Genomic DNA, 18,554 nt, shown 5'->3' on the forward strand with positions numbered 1-18,554 from the left:
TTAATTAGCTTTCAGAGCACATCTAGGGAGGGAAAAAAAGAAGTATATAACACAGGCAAACGCATTTCCGTGACTGCATTTTGGACCAAAATACATTAGCAGCACTTTTGATCTAATCTATGAATCAATTTGCATCTGTTTGCTAGTGATTTGCAAGAGTTCTGTCCTGGTGCTCTTCTTTGCGGCCTAACTTTTATGTAAAATAGCTCAGTTAAATTTTCCTGGTGTTCTTTGCCAGGGTAGCGGTCATTTAGATGAGGTGTTAAATGCATTTCAACAAGTTATTGACGGCTTATTTTATTCTCTAGCATGGAATATATGGTATGTATTAGGTCTAGATCAGGAATGCCCAACCTGCAGCCCTCCAGCTGTTGCAAAACTACAAGTTCCATCATGCCTGGAACACCTACAGCTATGAGGGCAAGCTGGGAGTTGTAGTTATGCAATAGCTGGAGGGCCACAGGCTGGGCATCCCTGGTCTAGATATTCCACCCAAAGCAAACTACACATGGAGTTTGTCGTGTCGTTGTGTTCTGGCGCGCCCATGTATTCTGATTTCCTCCCCACATTTCAATAACGATTCTTAGGCTTGTTTCACAGATCGGGCAGGCTGAACAGCTTGCCGGATCCATCTCCACCAGGCGCAATTGTGCGCTGCCAGAATTCCGTCTGGCCCCATTCACTATAATGGGTACTGGCGGTGATTCGGCCGCAACCCGGCAAATATGCTTCATCTGGCCAGAACAGCCTGCCGGATCTGTGAAACAAGCCTTAGATTTAAAGGGCTATCCCAGCTGGACGATTATGGCATAGCCAGGGGTCGATCTGGCATTGTTGGGGCCCCAGCCGAAAATATGTCTGTAGGCCCCCTGCTGTGCTGCCCCATTGCATCACTAAACTCCACCCCAGCTCTCTATTTTACCCCTCCCCCATCAGCTTTGCAGTGCAGCCTGGGCACTATCGTTGGGAAGGGTCCCCTCCCCCACTGGGCCCCTTTGCAGTTGAACTGGCTGAAAAAAAATAAAAAAAATTACTCTTGCTTTAAAGAAGTATCAGCTGCGGTTCTACTGCGTGTTCATGAAGACCGTATTAAAAGTTTAACCACATGCATTTGGCATCCAGTTTGTGTCTGTATTGAGAAACTGCCAAGCGCTGAACCTCCAGGGCGCGTAAAGTTTGACTTCCGTTGCACATCTTTGTCTCCTGATTGCTAAGTTCTGCTGTGCTGATCCTCTGCAGGGTGATGACTACTACACCCCTCACCAGACTGCTTAGTTAACCCTGTCTCCACCATCTTTCATGTGTTTCGGAGCCTCTCGTTCTCCCTCTTTCTCAACAGCTGATCACTACTTCTGCTCTGACTTCCTATAGACCTTTCTATAGAGCAGCTATGACCTGATCCCTCAGTGGTGTGGTAATCAGTCTCTGCCTCTCTGAAGACTGATTTTACCAGTAAATTGAGCGTGAGTGATCAATTCAGAGGAGGGGAGCGAAGAAGTGGAATCTGATAAGTAGAAAAAGAGGCAGTTTCTTATCACCTTGGTATTTACTACTCAAAACAATGGTTACTCCAACTTTCCTAGCTGAGCCCCTTGAATGCAGTAGGGTATTGTGTTGTTCCATACATTGGGGGGAATTTATCATGAGGGGAATATTTGAAGTCAGTTTTGTCTGCATTTGCATACTTTATGCCACATTTATCAAATATCGCATATTGCTTGATAAATTTGCTTTATCTTTAGATGCTTTTGTCTAGAAAAGCTACTCCAGTTTTCCTACTCCACCCTCCTACTGGAGTTGAGATTGTGACTTTTTTGCAACTTTTTAAAAAAATCTCTGAATCTGAAGTGAAACTCATTAACATACAGTTTTCTGCCCATATAATTCAAAACTGGAGTGAGTAGTGTAAAAATAAAAAAGCTGCAAATTTTTTGAGCAAATGAGCCCAAAAAGTTACAAAAGCCCCCTTTTGTGACTTTTTTAAACCAAAATACTGGCGTGAAGGCATGGTAAAATCAGGGTCGTTGTCTTTTGTATACCTCTGCTTAGGGTGGGTTCGCATCAGCGTTCATGGTTGTAACGGAAAATAATGGAATTCATTAGACGGAATTCAAAATGTAAACCTTTAGAGGCATTCCGTTTTGATCCGTCATAATAGAGGTCTATGTGCAAACGTAGCAGATCCGTCTAGTTTCTGTTATACAGGACGGAAAAGAAAGTCCTGTCACCAGGACTTTTTTTCCGTCATACATAACAGAACAAAACAAAACTGTTATTTGTGCCCTTAGAAATGTATTATGACGGAGCAAAACGGAATACCTCTAAAGGGTTCCATGCTGCATTCTGTCTTTAAAGGGGTTCTCCGCGAATTAAGAAAATGAAAATACTTAAATATTACTTTATTATAAATATATTCTTAAATACCTTTCATTATTTATAATGGCTTGTTTTGTCTGGGGAGCAATCATCAGGGGAAACAAAATGGCTGCTGTCCCATCAGTTCACACAAAACCTGTCCTGATCACACATGAGGACAAGTTACTTTATAACACTGAGATAAAGAGCTGCCTCATCCTCCTTTTCTGCTCTACTTGTCAGGGATTATGATCCTGAATACAGATAAGAACTTTAGCTGAATATCTGGGGAATTTAGTTCATGAGGAGACATGAAGTACAGAGAAGATGGACAGGACAGACTGTGGTAATGTGTTGCTGTGATAATGGAGACTGTTAACAAGTGCTGCCGCTCATTAGCCACACCTCATCCTCCTCTCATGTCTCCTAATCATCTCCATTCCCACAGAGTTTCACCTGTATTCAGAATCATGATTACTGACAAGAAGAGCAGAGAGGAGGATGAGGCAGCGCTATGGCTCATTGTGGTGAAGTAACTTGTCCTGCTGTGTGATTAGGACAGGTTTTGTGTGTACTGATAGGACGGCGGCCATTTTATTTCTCCTAATGATTGCTCCCTAGACAAAACAAGCCATTCTAAGTAATGAAAGATATTTATTATAAAATAATATTTAAGTATTTTAATTTTTAAAATTCCTGGAGAACCCCTTTAAGTTCTATTATATTCCTTTATAACGAAACAGTATAACGGAATTATGAATGCTGATGTGAACCCACTCTTATTATTACAGTTCCCAGAATGCAAAACACTAAATAATGATGGGAGATGTCAGCTCTGAAGCTTTCAGAATTGTCAATGCAACCCTGAATTTATAATACGATCTTTAACTCTTTTTGTAGATTATCGTAATTCTTTTTGTAAACTACTAAATAAACGTTGTTAAAAATGAACATGCGCTGCTGTACACATGAGTTTTCTCTGTAATAGTACAATTGAAAAAAAGAAACTGTGAAATGAATATATTCTAATCAAGCATACTACGTCTTACCTTTTTACATACTCAGTTCTTAAAGGTTTCACAGAAGCGGGACACTGCTGCTATCTAACAGCTGGCATCTCACTTGGCAAGATCTCAGAGAAGTCAGATCGCCTAGTTTTGCTGGGTAGCAATCAAAAGTAAGTGTGCGACTGTAAAATACACAATAAGGCCTCTTTCACACGACAGTATGTCTTTTTCAGTGTTTTGCGGTCTGTTTTAAACGGATCCGTTGTTCCGTTTTTTGTTTCCGTTGTGTTTCCGTTTCCGTTCCGTTTTTCCGTTCCGTTTTTCCGTATGGCATATACAGTGTACAGTAATTTCATAGAAAAAATTGGGCTGGGCATAACATTTTCAATAGATGGTTCCGCAAAAAACGGAACGGATACGGAAGACATACGGATGCATTTCCGTATGCATTCAGTTTTTTTGCGGACCCATAGACTTTAATGGAGCAACGGAACGTAATTTGTGGCCAAATATAGGACATGTTCTATCTTTAAACGGAACGGAAAAATGGAAATACGGAAACGGAATGCATACGGAACACATTCCGGTTTTTTTTGCGGAACCATTGAAATGAATGGTTCCGTATACGGACCGTATACGGACCGCAAAAAACGGCCCGCAAAACGGAAAAAAAAAACGGCCGTGTGAAAGAGGCCTAAAACTGACATTATCTGTTCTTGTGTCTGTCTTCACCTACGTAAAGGAAGGGGGGGGGGGGCTATAGGGTTTTTAAGTAATGGTGAACTGGAAGAACCCGAACACATCCTGACTGTTTTGTGTTAGAATTTGGTCCCCAAGAGCTACATCCATCTGGGGCATTGTTTAGTAACATACATAGGTACGGTACATTTTGAGTACCACTTGGATACAGAACATTCACCAATTGCTCTAAACATATATCTTTTCCTAGGGGACTTATGGTAATATAGAGTATATGACTAAATGTGATCATGTTTAAAGGCAACCTGTCATCAACTTTATGCTTTTCTCACTGAGGGCAGCATAAAATAGTGACAGAAATGCTGATGTCAGCGGTGTGTCACTCATGAGCTAAAAGTAAGTGGTTGCTGAGAACCAGCATCATAATCATTGCAGCCCAGGCCTTGAAAAGAGTCAAATCTACCTGAGAAGAGTCCTGGTTATTCCTAATCTCCTGCTCTCTCACCCATCTGCTGATGCTTGGCAGTTCTCTCCTAGAGAGAAAGGGAGAAAACTAGGTAGAAGACGGTCAGTCATCAGCAGGTGGGCAGGAGAGCAGGAATTCATGAATAACCATGACTCTTCTCAGGTGGCCGTGACTCTTTTCCAGGCCCAGTCTGCAATGATTGTGATGTTGGTTCTCGGCAACCACTTACTTTTAACTTTTAAATGACAGACCTCTGAAATCAACTCACCTGTCACTACTTTATGCTGCCGTTAGTATAGATGCAGCAATTCCTAATATGTCTGTATATATATATATACACACACACACACACCATATTTCTATATACACACACTTATATACACATGTACAGTACAGACCAAAAGTTTGGACACACCTTTTCATTCAAAAAGTTTTCTTTATTTTCATGACTATGAAGGCATCAAAACTATAAATTAACACATGTGGAATTATATACATAACAAACAAGTGTGAAACAACTGATAATATGTCATATTCTAGGTTCTTCAAAGTAGCCACCTTTTGCTTTGATTACTGCTTTGCACACTCTTGGCATTCTCTTGATGAGCTTCAAGAGGTAGTCCCCTGAAATGGTCTTCCAACAGTCTTGAAGGAATTCCCAGAGATGCTTAGCACTTGTTGGCCCTTTTGCCTTCACTCTGCAGTCCAGCTCACCCCAAACCATCTCGATTGGGTTCAGGTCCGGTGACTGTGGAGGCCAGGTCATCTGGCGCAGCACCCCATCACTCTCCTTCATGGTCAAACAGCCATTACTTTCAAAGTTTTCCCATTTTTTCGGCTGACTGACTGACCTTCATTTCTTAAAGTAATGATGGCCACTCGTTTTTCTTTACTTAGCTGCTTTTTTCTTGCCATAATACAAATTCTAACAGTCTATTCAGTAGGACTATCAGCTGTGTATCCACCTGACTTCTCCTCAACGCAACTGATGGTCCCAACCCCATTTATGAGGCAAGAAATCCCACTTATTAAACCTGACAGGGCACACCTGTGAAGTGAAAACCATTTCAGGGGACTACCTCTTGAAGCTCATCAAGATAATGCCAAGAGTGTGCAAAGCAGTAATCAAAGCAAAAGGTGGCTACTTTGAAGAACCTAGAATATGACATATTTTCAGTTGTTTCACACTTGTTTGTTATGTATATAATTCCACATGTGTTAATTCATAGTTTTGATGCCTTCAGTGTGAATCTACAATTTTCATAGTCATGAAAATAAAGAAAACTCTTTCAATGAGAAGGTGTGTCCAAACCTTTGGTCTGTACTGTATATAAACACACATATACATGTATATATACACACACACACATATATATACATTTATACACACATATATACAGGTATATATATTTATAAAAATGTACTTTACAGGGGCTCTGGAGTTTGTAAATTACAGCCACGGGATCAGACGCGCTCCTGCTAGGCTCCCCGCTCCAAACTCTGACAGGAATATGCTGTTTGTACAGACAGAACAAGCAGAGTCGGAGCAGGGAGTGCGCCAGTGGCAGGGGCAGACTGGACATGCACTGCTTTTCTCATCTGCCTAAGAGCAGCAGATGTCCAGTCTGCCCCTGCCACTGGCGCGCTCCCTGCTCCCTGCATGTGCAATTGCACTACAGGCATGGACGAGCTTTCTCTAAAGCTCCTCCATGTCGCGTGCAGCCATGGACGAACTGGCTGCACGGCAGAGTGGGCCTCAGGGGCGTGGCTTACTATAAAAAGATTAGCAGACAGATTTATTTAAATAAAATATATTTTGAAACTCATTTTTACCCTGCCTCTTACAATGTTGTGTAAAGTACTTTTGTAGTGGCCAACCCCTTTAAAGGAGTTATGCCATAATTAATGTAAAAATGAAAATCAGACATAATGTAGTACATGACAGTGCCTTTCTAACAAAGCTAGAACCAGCCCTGTACCTGACATGGATCCAGAGATCTCCCCATTCATTGCTCTGCTAGATTTATATCAAGCTGACAGCTCAGGAGGTGTGTCCTTTCTGCTACAGCTCTCTCCCTATCATAGCTCAGAAGGCGGTTGAAGGATGGACTTGAGCATGTGTGTCCACCTCAGTGAGGTGGCCAGAGAAATAGGAAAAAGAACAAACAGCAGGTGGCGCTATACAGATAGATTTTATTGAATAGCTCAGTGGCTATACTACATTTTTTATTACATGCAATTACAGAAGTATTCAGATCCAGGTGTTGGTTTGAAAACTGCTGAATGTTCTTCGTGGGACAACCCCTTTAAATGCAAAGAAATCCCACGATGCATAGCCACCTCTCCATTGACTCTTCACCTGGATCCCCTGAACGGCAGCTGCCCCCACCTGTGAAATGGGGCAAAACCCCTTTACATTTGGGAAAACATTTTTACAGGTTGGCTGAGGCCTTTTTAAAAGGGCACTTTTTTGGCTGTTTTTCATTTTGGCAGTGCTGTGCCATTGAAAATTAAATTTCATTTCTGAAGTTATTACACGAAGTCTCTCGCAACTTCACCAAGTAATAACTTCGGCTCATTGAAGCCAATACATTCTAATACTGTATGGAGCCGGATCTCCGTACAGTATTACAACAAAGTTTTTAGTGAATCGACTTCGGATGTGATGTACCATCCAAAGTTGATTCATTCATCTCTATTGGTGACCTATCTTGAGGATATGTAGGTCATCAATATTGTACTCCTGGAAAACCCCTTGAAATTGCGTATGGCTGCATTAGCTAACAGTCATTCACCAGATGTTTGTTAAACCATCCATTTACTGTATGACCACGTTTACAGAGACCCTCCTGAATAGGGGGACCCTCCTCTATGACATCCAAGGGTCTTTTACAGGCATACGAACAGGGACTTTTCTGATGGGACAACGGCTTTACGCGTTCTTGAAAGCTTTTATACCTGCAGACACATTTTCTTTGCCTACTGCATATATTATGAAAGGCACTGATTCCAAATGGCTTTTCCATTGTTGAGCTGCTCCATCCTGTAATCAATCCTCTCGCTTCCACGTGTTAGATTGTGTTCAAATTGACCTTATGACGTGAAATCGTTCATTGGCACCTACGGTAGCTCAGTCAGCACAATTATTAATCATACAAATTAATTAAGATAATGTTGTGCGTCTTTGACAAGGATCTGGAAGATTGAAAATGGCCAAACAAATACAAGAGGATACAATGTGGATGGGATACAAGACCCATGTTTGATTGTTCTCTGTTGGACCATTCTTCGTAGAGAGGACCTACTCTGTTTCAGGCCATATTCTATAACAGTAACCTCCAGCTGCTGTAAAACTACAACATGTTTGGACCTTAAACTTGGCTTATAGGATAGAGGGGTAGAACCAAACTATGCATTTGCAGCTTATTCTAAATATTGCCACCATATAAATACTTTTTTTTTCGTTTTTGGAAAAATAGCAAAAACCTTTTCACCTAGTACGCATCAGTTTTGCCACTGGAGGGCAATGTCTTTCTATAGATTTCTTCTGTCTCAAGTAATATTATACAATCTTTATGTCATATTTGTATTTTCTGAAGGTTCTTATTTATTGTCTTCTTGGATTCTTTGTGTCCCATTCAATGTCCTCCGCCTCTGCCATCCCCTCTGTACATCTGTGTGATAACCATCTTTGGCTGCTTTCTTTCAGCCAGAAGTTTAGGAAGTTTGCCAGCACGGCGAACATCCAGCGCACTGAAATCCTGGAATATTGCCAAAGTTTGGGGAAGATCAGTCATTTTATCCCTTCATTCCAGGTAACCATTACTATTAAACCCTCATAACAATCAAGACCCCCTTTGCTTGTAGGGATTGGTAGGGATTTCGATACTAGTCACTGTGTTTGTTAAAAATATCTGATTTAATCTAATTTAAAGAAAACCTGTCAGCATAATGCTGGATTATGTACAGTAAGGGCAAGATATTACAGCTACAAGTTTGTACTACTAGTAGCCAAAATGAAACAAAAATTTGTCATTTGAATACTGGGGGCCCTGAAAGTATACACTGACCACTTAGATTATGAAGCCAGTGTATTAATGAGGAGAGAGCTGGAATCTGCCGGGCATATATGTCAGTAAACTACTCACCACATGCACTGTACTGCTATCTACCTGTAGTACCACTACCAACTCCATACACTGTACTGCTCTCTACCTGTACTACATGTACTGTACTGCTATAAGTCTGTATTTTATTACTGTTCTATACTGTTATCTACCTGTATTATTTGTAGTGTACTGCTCTCTACCTGTACTATAGTACTGCTCCCTACTTGTTCTACATGCACTGTACTGCTATCTACCTGTACTACCTCCTCTGTACTGCTATCTACCTCTACTACCTCCGCTGTACTGCTATCTACCTCTACTACATGTACTGTACTGCTCTCTACCTGTACTACTGTACGGCTCTCTACCTGTACTACCTCCAATGTACTGCTATGTACCTGTACTACCTGTACTGTACTACCCACCACATATACTGTACTGCTATCTACCTGTTTTCCGTGTACTGTACTGCAATCTACCTGTACTACCGGCACTGTATTGTTGTGTACCTGTGACACCTGCACTGCTCTTTTCCTGTATCACCTGTACTGTACTGCTCTCTAACTGTACTACATATAATATACTGCTTTCTACCTGTAGTACGGTACTTGCAACGTACTGCTCTTTTCCTGTATTACCTGTTCTGTACTACCTACTACATATATTGTCCTGCTCTGTACCTGTACCACATGTATTGTGCTGCTATCTATCTGTATTATACTACTGTTTTATCTACCTGTACTATTTGTAGTGTACTGCTCTCTACCTGTACTACATGCACTTATATTGCTCTCTACCTGTACTGCTTGTACTGAACTACCTACTACATGTACTGTACTGCTCTCTACCTGTACTATTTGTAGTGTACTGCTCTCTACCTTTACTACATGCACTTATATTGCTCTCTACCTGTACTGCTTGTACTGAACTACCCACTACATGTACTGTACTGCTCTCTACCTTTACTATTTGTAGTGTACTGCTCTCTACCTGTACTACATGCGCTTATATTGCTCTCTACCTGTACTACTTGTACTGAACTACCTACTACATGTACTGTACTGCTCTCTACCTGTACTATTTGTACAATACTATCCACTGCTTGTACTGTACTGCTGTCTACCTATACCAGGGGTAGGCAACCTCCGGCTCCCAACTGTTGTGAAACTACAATTCCCAGCATGCTCCATTCGTTTCTATGAGAGTCCTTAGAAGAGCAGAGCAAGTATGCATACTGGGAGTTGTAGTTTCACAACAGCTGGGAGCCGGAGGTTGCCTACCCCTGACCTATACCACATGTACCATGTTGCTATTTGCCTGCCTGTAAAATGCTACTCACTATATGTACTATACTGATATCTACCTGGGTGTACTGTACAGGACTGAAGCCCTCCTGTCTCTACAGTATATGGAAAGTGATTTATAGCTTCCAGCAGCTCTTTCTGACCTGCTTTATCTGTATTACCTGCTTGTTTTTCTGACTTCTATACGCAAGTAATTGCTTTATCTGTATTAGTTATATGCTTGTTTTTCTGTAATATAAATGCTTTCCTATTTTTAGATTGACATTGTTATAGTTGTAACCATTTAGAATGTTCTATGTATTCAAGACATCAAAGTCACAATATTTAAATGCAAAAATATAACGAATACAAAAGCTTCATCTGTAAATGATAAAATTCTATTTGCCTGCATCTATTGATAGAGGGTGCTTAGGAGCTTTCAATGCATGTATTTTCAACTTATAATGAGATATGTATGTATAAATGAATGTCCAGTGAGCTCCCCCTAGTGGTGGCTGCAGACATCCCAAATCTCCTCATGTATGCTTTTCTATTTGGGGTTGACATTTTTGTGTAATTGTAACCATTACTAATATTCTATGTATTAAAGGCATTGAGTTACAATATTTGAATGTAAAAATAACAAATAAGGGAGGGGGAGGAGAAAGTGGGGGGAGGAAAGAAAATGGCAAAGGAAAAGACAAGAAGATAATTTTTTTTTCCATCTTTTTCCTCTTCTCCTACCTGCGCTCATATAGGCATAGAGGGGAAGAGGTAGGGTGGGTGGTAGGTTTTAGGGTGGGGGGAAAATATTTGCAATGAGATGATGTATATGGTTATTTTGTATTTTTGTATGTAAATTGATAAATAAAGAATACAAAAAGTAACAAATACAAAAGCGCTGTCTGTAAAGGCCAACATTCATTCTGCCTGCAGCTACTGATAGGGGGTAATTTGGACCTTTTAATAGATGCATGTCATTTTGACTTATAATGAAATCTGTATGAATAAATTCATATCCAGTGAGCTAGTAGCTTCATATCTAGTGGCGTCTGGAGACATCCAAAATCTTTACATTTAACTCTGTGGCTAAGTTCTGCTGCCTAACAAGTATGATTTTATTATTTTGCAAAGCGTTTTCGAGCTAGGTAGGAAAAGACTAAGAAATGGGTACAGTTTAAAATCTACTGAAGTTTTTTTTACACTGATCAAGTTTACTCCAAAACTTCTTAAGTTCTTGAAATTGCTCTCAATGTTTCTTCTTACGTTACTCTATGGAGAACATCATGATGACTAGTCGTTTGGAGAACATTTCCATAGTTAGCATCTGATTTGTGGTTAATGCTTTTTATTTTGCATGTTTCAGGTCTACAAGTTTGTGTTTGCCGCTCGGCTAGTGGATTACGGTTTGACGTCTGTTGCCCTGCATTATTGTGAGTGCATCGCCTCCGCCATCCTCCTCTCCAACTCTGGATCATTGGTGTTGATATCAGAGTTAATCAAGGTGACTTAAGCCTTCACACACGTCCTAAGATATCCAAGCACAGGCAGTATGGCTCAGGAGATTATAGCCCTTTTTCTATATGAGCAGAACAGCTGATATGGCAGTTTTTTTTTTCTTTATTTCCACCGCTGTCAATGGGAGTTAACTGTACAAAACGTCCCATCTGTTTTTCTCCCGGTATATAATAAAATGCAATGCATTTAAAGCTAAACATTATTTCAGAGAGAAGCTGTATGCACAGTTTCGCAGGAATCCTGCCATTTCCCTGTTGACATAAAACTTCTGGGAATAAACATTAATCATTAATGACTTCTCTGCTCGAATGGCCTGCAGTGAAATGTGTTTAATGCTTCAAGCAGAAGAGCCGGCATTTTTGCTTAAAAATGGTAAATGATAGCTTCGGGTCTCCAGGGTGTATTTCTCTTCATGCCCTTAAACCGTGCACATTGCATTATTATCACATCTACTGGAGACGGGGAAAATCTTGCATTGTTTCAGAGCAGAATTGTGCACCTTTTCACATGCAAATTACAATGAAATCACATACACTTTTATTGCCGATAATGTTACATTACAGATGCCTCTGCAACAGTGGGTAAAAATTGTGCATTACTGATGCTTGGATTTACATAAAACATTACATAATAAAAGCTCCCTTAACCCCTTCAGGACCTTGTGATATTCCTTTTTTGTCTTTTTACACCCTGCCCTCCCAGAACCATAACGTTTTGATTTTTCCGTTCACATTGCCGTATAAGGGCTTATTTTTTTTGCGGGACAAGTTGAACTTTTTAAGGGCACCATTTAATATTGCATGCAATGTAGTGGGAGGCTGGAAAAAAAAATTTTTGTCACGGTGTTCCCTATTCAGTAAAACTGACCTGTGCCCTTCATTCGAAGGGTCAGTATGATTACAACGATAACACATTCATATAGTTTTTCTTGTGTTGTAATACTGAAAAAAATAAAAACTTTGGAAAAAATAAACATTTTCTTTTTATCGCCATATTCTGACCCCCATAACTTTTTTATGGTTATGTCTATGGAACTGTGTGAGGGCTAATTTTTTGTGTGACATAGGACAATCTGTAGTTTTTATTGATACCATTTTTTATTAAAATAAATTGGGGAGGGGAAGTGATGAAAAAATGGCAAATCGGCCATTTTTATTTTTTACCGTTACACTATTCACTGTATGAGAAATATTTTTATATTTCGATAGTACGGGAATGTTTGGCCGTGGGGATGCCCATGATGTTTATTTTTATTTACTGTTTATTTTTTTTCTTCTAAAAAAAGGGAGGTGATTAGATTTTTTATATATTTTTTAAATATTTTTTAAAACTTTTTTTAACTTTATTTTTATTTTTTTATTTACTTTTTGTTTGTTATCCTATGTGACTCTTTAAAGGCTGGACTTCTCCCCTACATGTTGGCAGAGATCCATAAAGGGTTAAAGAAGACCTGTCAGCTGACATCTCTTTGTATTCCCATAAAATAAAAATTCTTTAACATCTTTTCTCCGAATTCTGCATTGGCCCGTTCCTCTGTATTACCTCTCGGAAATAAATGAATAAGAGAACAGTTGAACATTACCATTGCCTTTGCCAATGTGGCATGTCCCGACTCAGTCTGACCTTGTAGCTGTTACTTACCTATGACATTTAATGCCCAGGTTCCCAGATCACTCTTAATCTGCCCCAGATACAAAAAGACCTTATACAATAGATTATGATGCATGAAGTCCATAGTCTATGGAAATCACGTAGGTTATCAATATCAGATCGCCAGGGGTCTGACATCCTGCACTCCTACAGATGAACTGTTCTATAGTAGCTCCAAAGTTGGAAGTCACCACTGTAGCTACACAACTCTGTTCATTGTGTAGTGGATGTAGATGGTTACTGTAGCAGTGCTCCCATCAAAGTGAATTGCACTGCAGTAACCAACTCTGTCCACTACCCAATGGACGGAGCTGTGTAGTTCTGGCACCTACTTCCATTACTGGAGGTACTTAAGATCATTGTTAAGAAGTGGAAGACTCCCGTGGAGGAATATCCCTATGCATAGGGAGAAAACTGTAAATTAGTGGCAGGAGTGTGGGGTACCTGGAAGCGCATGAATATGAAGACTCCTGAGCTTTTGCATTGAACAGACTTCAGCGCTAGGGACCTGCTGGATCTGCTCACCAAGTATTTTAAGAAAGCAACTGGCTTAAAGTGACCTTGAGTTTGAAGGGTCTCTGACACTAGTATATGCTGCTGTTGTGGGGCTGTCGTTGTCTTGCTCACCCGATCCTAAGTCCTAGGTCCCTGCAACACGGACCTATCTCTCCATCTCTGTGCTATCCTGGCAGGTCCGGCTGCCGGGTTAGCTCTGTCCCTTCATGCCAGCTGCTTGCCAGCCAGACCTTTCTCACTCACCCCTTCAGGGCATGCACACGTATTCCCTACAGCTCTTAGAGGGCCAGTGCGAGTGCCTCCTAACCTTCACCAGCCTATGGCTGTCACCTTGGGATACTTAAGGCACCTTCCCCTGTAGGAGGGTGTCTGAGAAATAAGGTTCTTAATATGCCAGTCTCTGCTAAATTGTGCTATAGTTTGTTTTCCGCCTCTGTATTTACCTCTGCTTGTTTCCTGGATTCTGAATCTTTGTTGCCAGACCTGACCTGTGCCTGATCACTGTATTGACCCTTTGCTGCCTGCTCTGAACTTTGACTGTTTTCTTGATTTCACAAACTGTGCCTACCCTGACCTTGGCCTATCCCTGACTACATTCTGCCTGACCCCTCGGTGCTCTGCACCATTGTTTGAACCCCAGTGGGCCAGCTGTCAACCAAACAGAGACTATTCCAAGAGGTAGAAGAGTGGTGGTTCCCCTGCAGCAAAGTCAAACTGCCTGTACGGGAGACTTCCAGGATAACACCCTTGAGAGTAGCTCCAAGTCAAATCTATTCAGTTGACACAGCGGTTCCGCATCCACATTCCGTAACAACTTCCCTCAAATAGAGTTGCATAAAACTGGTAACACAATAGACAAAACTAGTCAGATGTCTTTGGTGGCCAACTGCCATACATCAGCATGGTACAGGTTTAGATATAAATTATAGATTTTGATAAGTCTAGACAGCTTCTACGGTGGCAGTACCCTTTACCATTCTATTTAGCAGCTGGTCAAAACCGGGTATCTAAATCATGGATCCGCCAAATTAAGACTAAAGGGGGAATCTGAGAAATGAATTCACATTGCAAAAAATATTTTATGTGGAAGTGCAAGCAATGAATATTGCAAATTCTAGGTGATATTCTCGGTATGAAGGATGGACATAGGTTCAAGTATTTCTTTATCAGGCCATACATACAACGGGATGTTTTTGCAATGACCTAGCTCACTTTGTGAAAAAAGGAGCGGTGATATGAATGTAAGAAGGACATTAAAATTTACAAATGTGACACATCAAATGAGGACAGTTCCAAAAGTCTCCTTATTCTCGTAACTTATTTATGACCTGAATGAGACTCGAAAGAGCGGTACTTTAGCAGAAAAATGTAAGCTGTAATTATTTAAGGGTTTTTCTATGACTGATAGTATGCTTGACTTTCAGGTGACATTTTTAAAACTGCAGATGTATACCTATATATGTGTCTAGGCCTCTAATAGATAGCTGCACAAGAACAGCACATGGCAGAATATCTGCGGTATTTATGCAAAATCAAATGGGTATATTGCTAGTAAATCCAGTATATCGCTAATACATGTTTGTGGGCTTCTTCAAGGGGTTATCTAGTTTTGAAAACTCGTCATATATAGGATAGAGTGGATAGCAATGACAAAGAGTGGAGGACCCAGCACTTCTGCTCTTTGAAGGTCAGCCCATTGATTTCAGTGGGCGCTATGTAATGCTTACTTTCCCCTGTAGTAGCACTGTGGGGAAACTGAACACTTCTTGCCAGATTCCCCTGCAGACTACAGCTGAATGCTGAGGGTCCCAGTGATCAGCTAATTTTTAGAGAAAGGATTGTCATAAGCAGATACTTAGCTAAGAGTCATACAATTTTGAGCATTTTATCCAAATTTGACCATTATGAACATCGCATCTTATCTTCAGCTGTTGAATATCACTACTACTATTGCATATCATGACAATCTCCATTCTGGTTTAGTTTTTGGATCAGAAAGTCCACAGATTCATAGCTCTTAATATGTATTCTCACTTCAGTGTATTTTATGATTTCAGTTGTCAGAACGCTTGAAATACTCAGATCCTCAGATCCTCGAACAGCCTGAACCAGAGCAGAACCAAGAACCAACTTGGCTTGTCCAGCTCCGTTCTCTTTTCTTGCAGCTACAGGTAAACGATGGGAAAAAAGGTTCAAGTTATGATATAAATGTTAATAAATGTTTAAAAGGAAATTATGCCTAGCTGTACAGACTCCGGTCATATCTTCTGTTTTCTTTCTGGTTTGAAGAATAACCTGGATTATAGGTATGTCTAAAGCTGGCCATATACATTCAGTAGTTGTTGGCCAAATATTTATTTGGCCAACAGCTATCGCTTGCGACTCCCAACTCCATCATACACATACAGGTTTGTTTTGGCTGAAGAATGGAGAAAGCCACTGCCGGACACTTATAGATGTGGCTTATCTCCTTGGAGAACAAAAGAATGGAGCAAAAGTTGGGAGCTTCCCCCACACACTAGACCAGTGATGGTGAACCTTTTAGAGACTGAGTGCCCAAACTGCAACCCAAAACCCACTGATTTATTGCAAAGTGCCAGTGTGGCAATTTAACCTGAATACTACAGTCCAATATAGTATATCTTCCATGTACTTTATCATTTAGCCATAATAGCCTGCCTATATTCAATATGCTGCCTGTGCTGTTCATAGTCCATCCTCTTGCTGATGAATGACAGAAAAGTCTAAAGCATAGACTTTTTCCAGGGAGCCCACAGAGAGGGTTTTGAGTGCCACCTCTGGCACCCGTGCCAAAGGTTCGCCATGACTGCCCTTGACTGTCTGCCGAACTTGCCATACAGTAATGTGTATGGAGGCCTTAGGACTCTGGCCCAGATTTACTACTGTGTGTGCAGCAAAAAACTGTCCAAAAAGTGGTGCAAATTTGCTTATTTAGAGTTTCTACACTTTTTTACGACAGGCTCAACAAGGGTGTGGGGCTTATTAGAAATAGAGTGGGGTTTTGTTGGTAAGGGGTCGGGCCTAAGATGTGCCATTTAGAATTGTGCCACAATTTTGCTGTAAAAATCTGTCATAGAAAAATGTCTATCCCTGCATCAGATTTATGAGCCCATGTGATAAATCTGATGCAGGTCTAATCAGACTCTAAGATTACACCATTCTTAGGATTACTAAATCTGGGCCTCTGTTCACATTTACATTGGAGCTTCAGTTACATTAAAAGGGGCATAGATGTACATGACAAAAACCTGCAAATGACTAATGAGGCCACAATTGGAGACACAGGTGGCCAACTAAAGTAATACATGGAATGGGTGGACTACAGTACCCTGAAATATTATCAAAATTAGTAAAAGGTCTAATAATTATGTATAAATATGTCAACTGCCAATACGAAGCTCTCTCACATGATCAATATATACCCAGAACCTTATCTATAACAAAGGGACATCCTCTAGATCTAGAGAAAAGAAAGTTTATATTTAAAGGGGTTATCCCATGATTAATGTAAACAATGAAAGACAGACATCATATAGTACACATGACAATCTCTTTCCAACAAAGCTTAGAACCAGCCCTGTACCTCACATGGATCCAGAGATCTCCACATTCATTGCTCCAATTGCAGCTCTCTCCATATCACAGCTCAAGGGGTCATGCCCTTTCTGCCGTATCTCTCTCCCTATCACAGCTTAGGGGACATGTCCTTTCTCAAGGATATGTCCTTTCGGCTGCATCACTCTTCCTGTAACTTTCACAGCTTCTAGCATTAGATACACGTGGTGGAAGTGGAAGATTTAAACTTAGCATGTGTGTTCACCTTAGGTGGACAGAGAAATAAGAAAAAGAGCGAACAGCAGGTGCCACTATACATACAGATTTTGTTGAATAGCTCATGGGCTATACAACATTTTTAAAAAAGAATTCTGATCTAGGTGCCGGTTTGAAAATTTTTGAATAGTTTTTGTGGCATAACCTCTTAAAGGGGTTAACAGCTGGCATGGTGCTCTTTGAGACTATGAGATGGAACTCTCTTCCAGAGAAGGTTGTGATGGTGAACTCATTAAAAGAGTTCAAGAGGGGTCTGGATGCATTTCTGGGGTGTCGTATATTTATAATTACTGGATTTCTGGAGAAGGGCCATTGATACAGTGAGTTGTTCTGGTTGCCAAATTGGCTTCTACCTTATGGGTCTTTTGCCTTTTTCTTGATCAGTTTTGTAGGATGAACTGGATGAATGTACCGTCCTGTACTGTATGTTACTGGGTTACATTTTCTGCCTAATTTGACTGGAAGGAAAGCAATGTATGCAACAGTTTTTCTTCCATCAAGACAACATAACAAACATCATTCATTGCAATATTACATCATAGTAAATAACAAACCATACTTTTGGTGTTGTCCTCTGTTCCATCAGGATTCCTTTGACAATTATAATCAGGGTCAGACTGGTCCACCTGAGTACTAGGGGATTCTCTGGTGGGCCTAGCTCTGACACTAATGGGCCCTTAATAAAACAGGACCCTTAAGGTCCTATATACACAGGCATGATTTCCTCTGGTGTTCCCAAGGGACTCCAGTCTGACGCTGGTTATAGTGTAGCCGCCAGCTGTCTTTTTGCCATCTCCAACATAAAACCCTTGACTAAATAAAAGCCATCTTGGTAGAAAGAAAAGAGTCTAAATCACAAACCAAATCAGGTATCTTTATAGATAATACAGAAGAGTTCCCTATCATAGGTTTAGTGGGACTATTGCAACTGAAGGTGGGTCCCATACAGATGATGAATAGATCATGTTGAACACATACTTGGCACAAACATGAGGCCAAGAGCCTGATTTTTGCAATGAGATAAGAAGAGGAACTGGTCATAAATAAAGGCTATTATTCACTTTAAAGCACATCACTGGTACTAAAATCTGAACACTTT

The 18,554-nt window shown here is 40.6% G+C and overlaps 1 protein-coding gene across 4 annotated transcripts in view; it reads left to right on the forward strand.

Moving 5' to 3' along the window:
- The window catches only part of LOC120979751 (protein transport protein Sec16B-like), a 269,654-nt gene that overhangs the window by 158,983 nt on the left and 92,117 nt on the right, over nt 1–18,554 (forward strand). For all 4 annotated transcript variants that reach the window (XM_040408708.1, XM_040408707.1, XM_040408709.1 and 1 more), the window contains 4 exons: nt 3,421–3,532; nt 8,237–8,342; nt 11,286–11,423; nt 15,661–15,774. In XM_040408708.1, the coding sequence (XP_040264642.1) occupies nt 3,421–3,532; nt 8,237–8,342; nt 11,286–11,423; nt 15,661–15,774 (470 nt within the window). The remainder of the gene's footprint in view (nt 1–3,420; nt 3,533–8,236; nt 8,343–11,285; nt 11,424–15,660; nt 15,775–18,554) is intronic.

The sequence above is a fragment of the Bufo bufo genome, chromosome 9 (genome assembly GCF_905171765.1).
Source record: "Bufo bufo chromosome 9, aBufBuf1.1, whole genome shotgun sequence".
NCBI classification, from domain to species: Eukaryota; Metazoa; Chordata; class Amphibia; order Anura; family Bufonidae; genus Bufo; species Bufo bufo.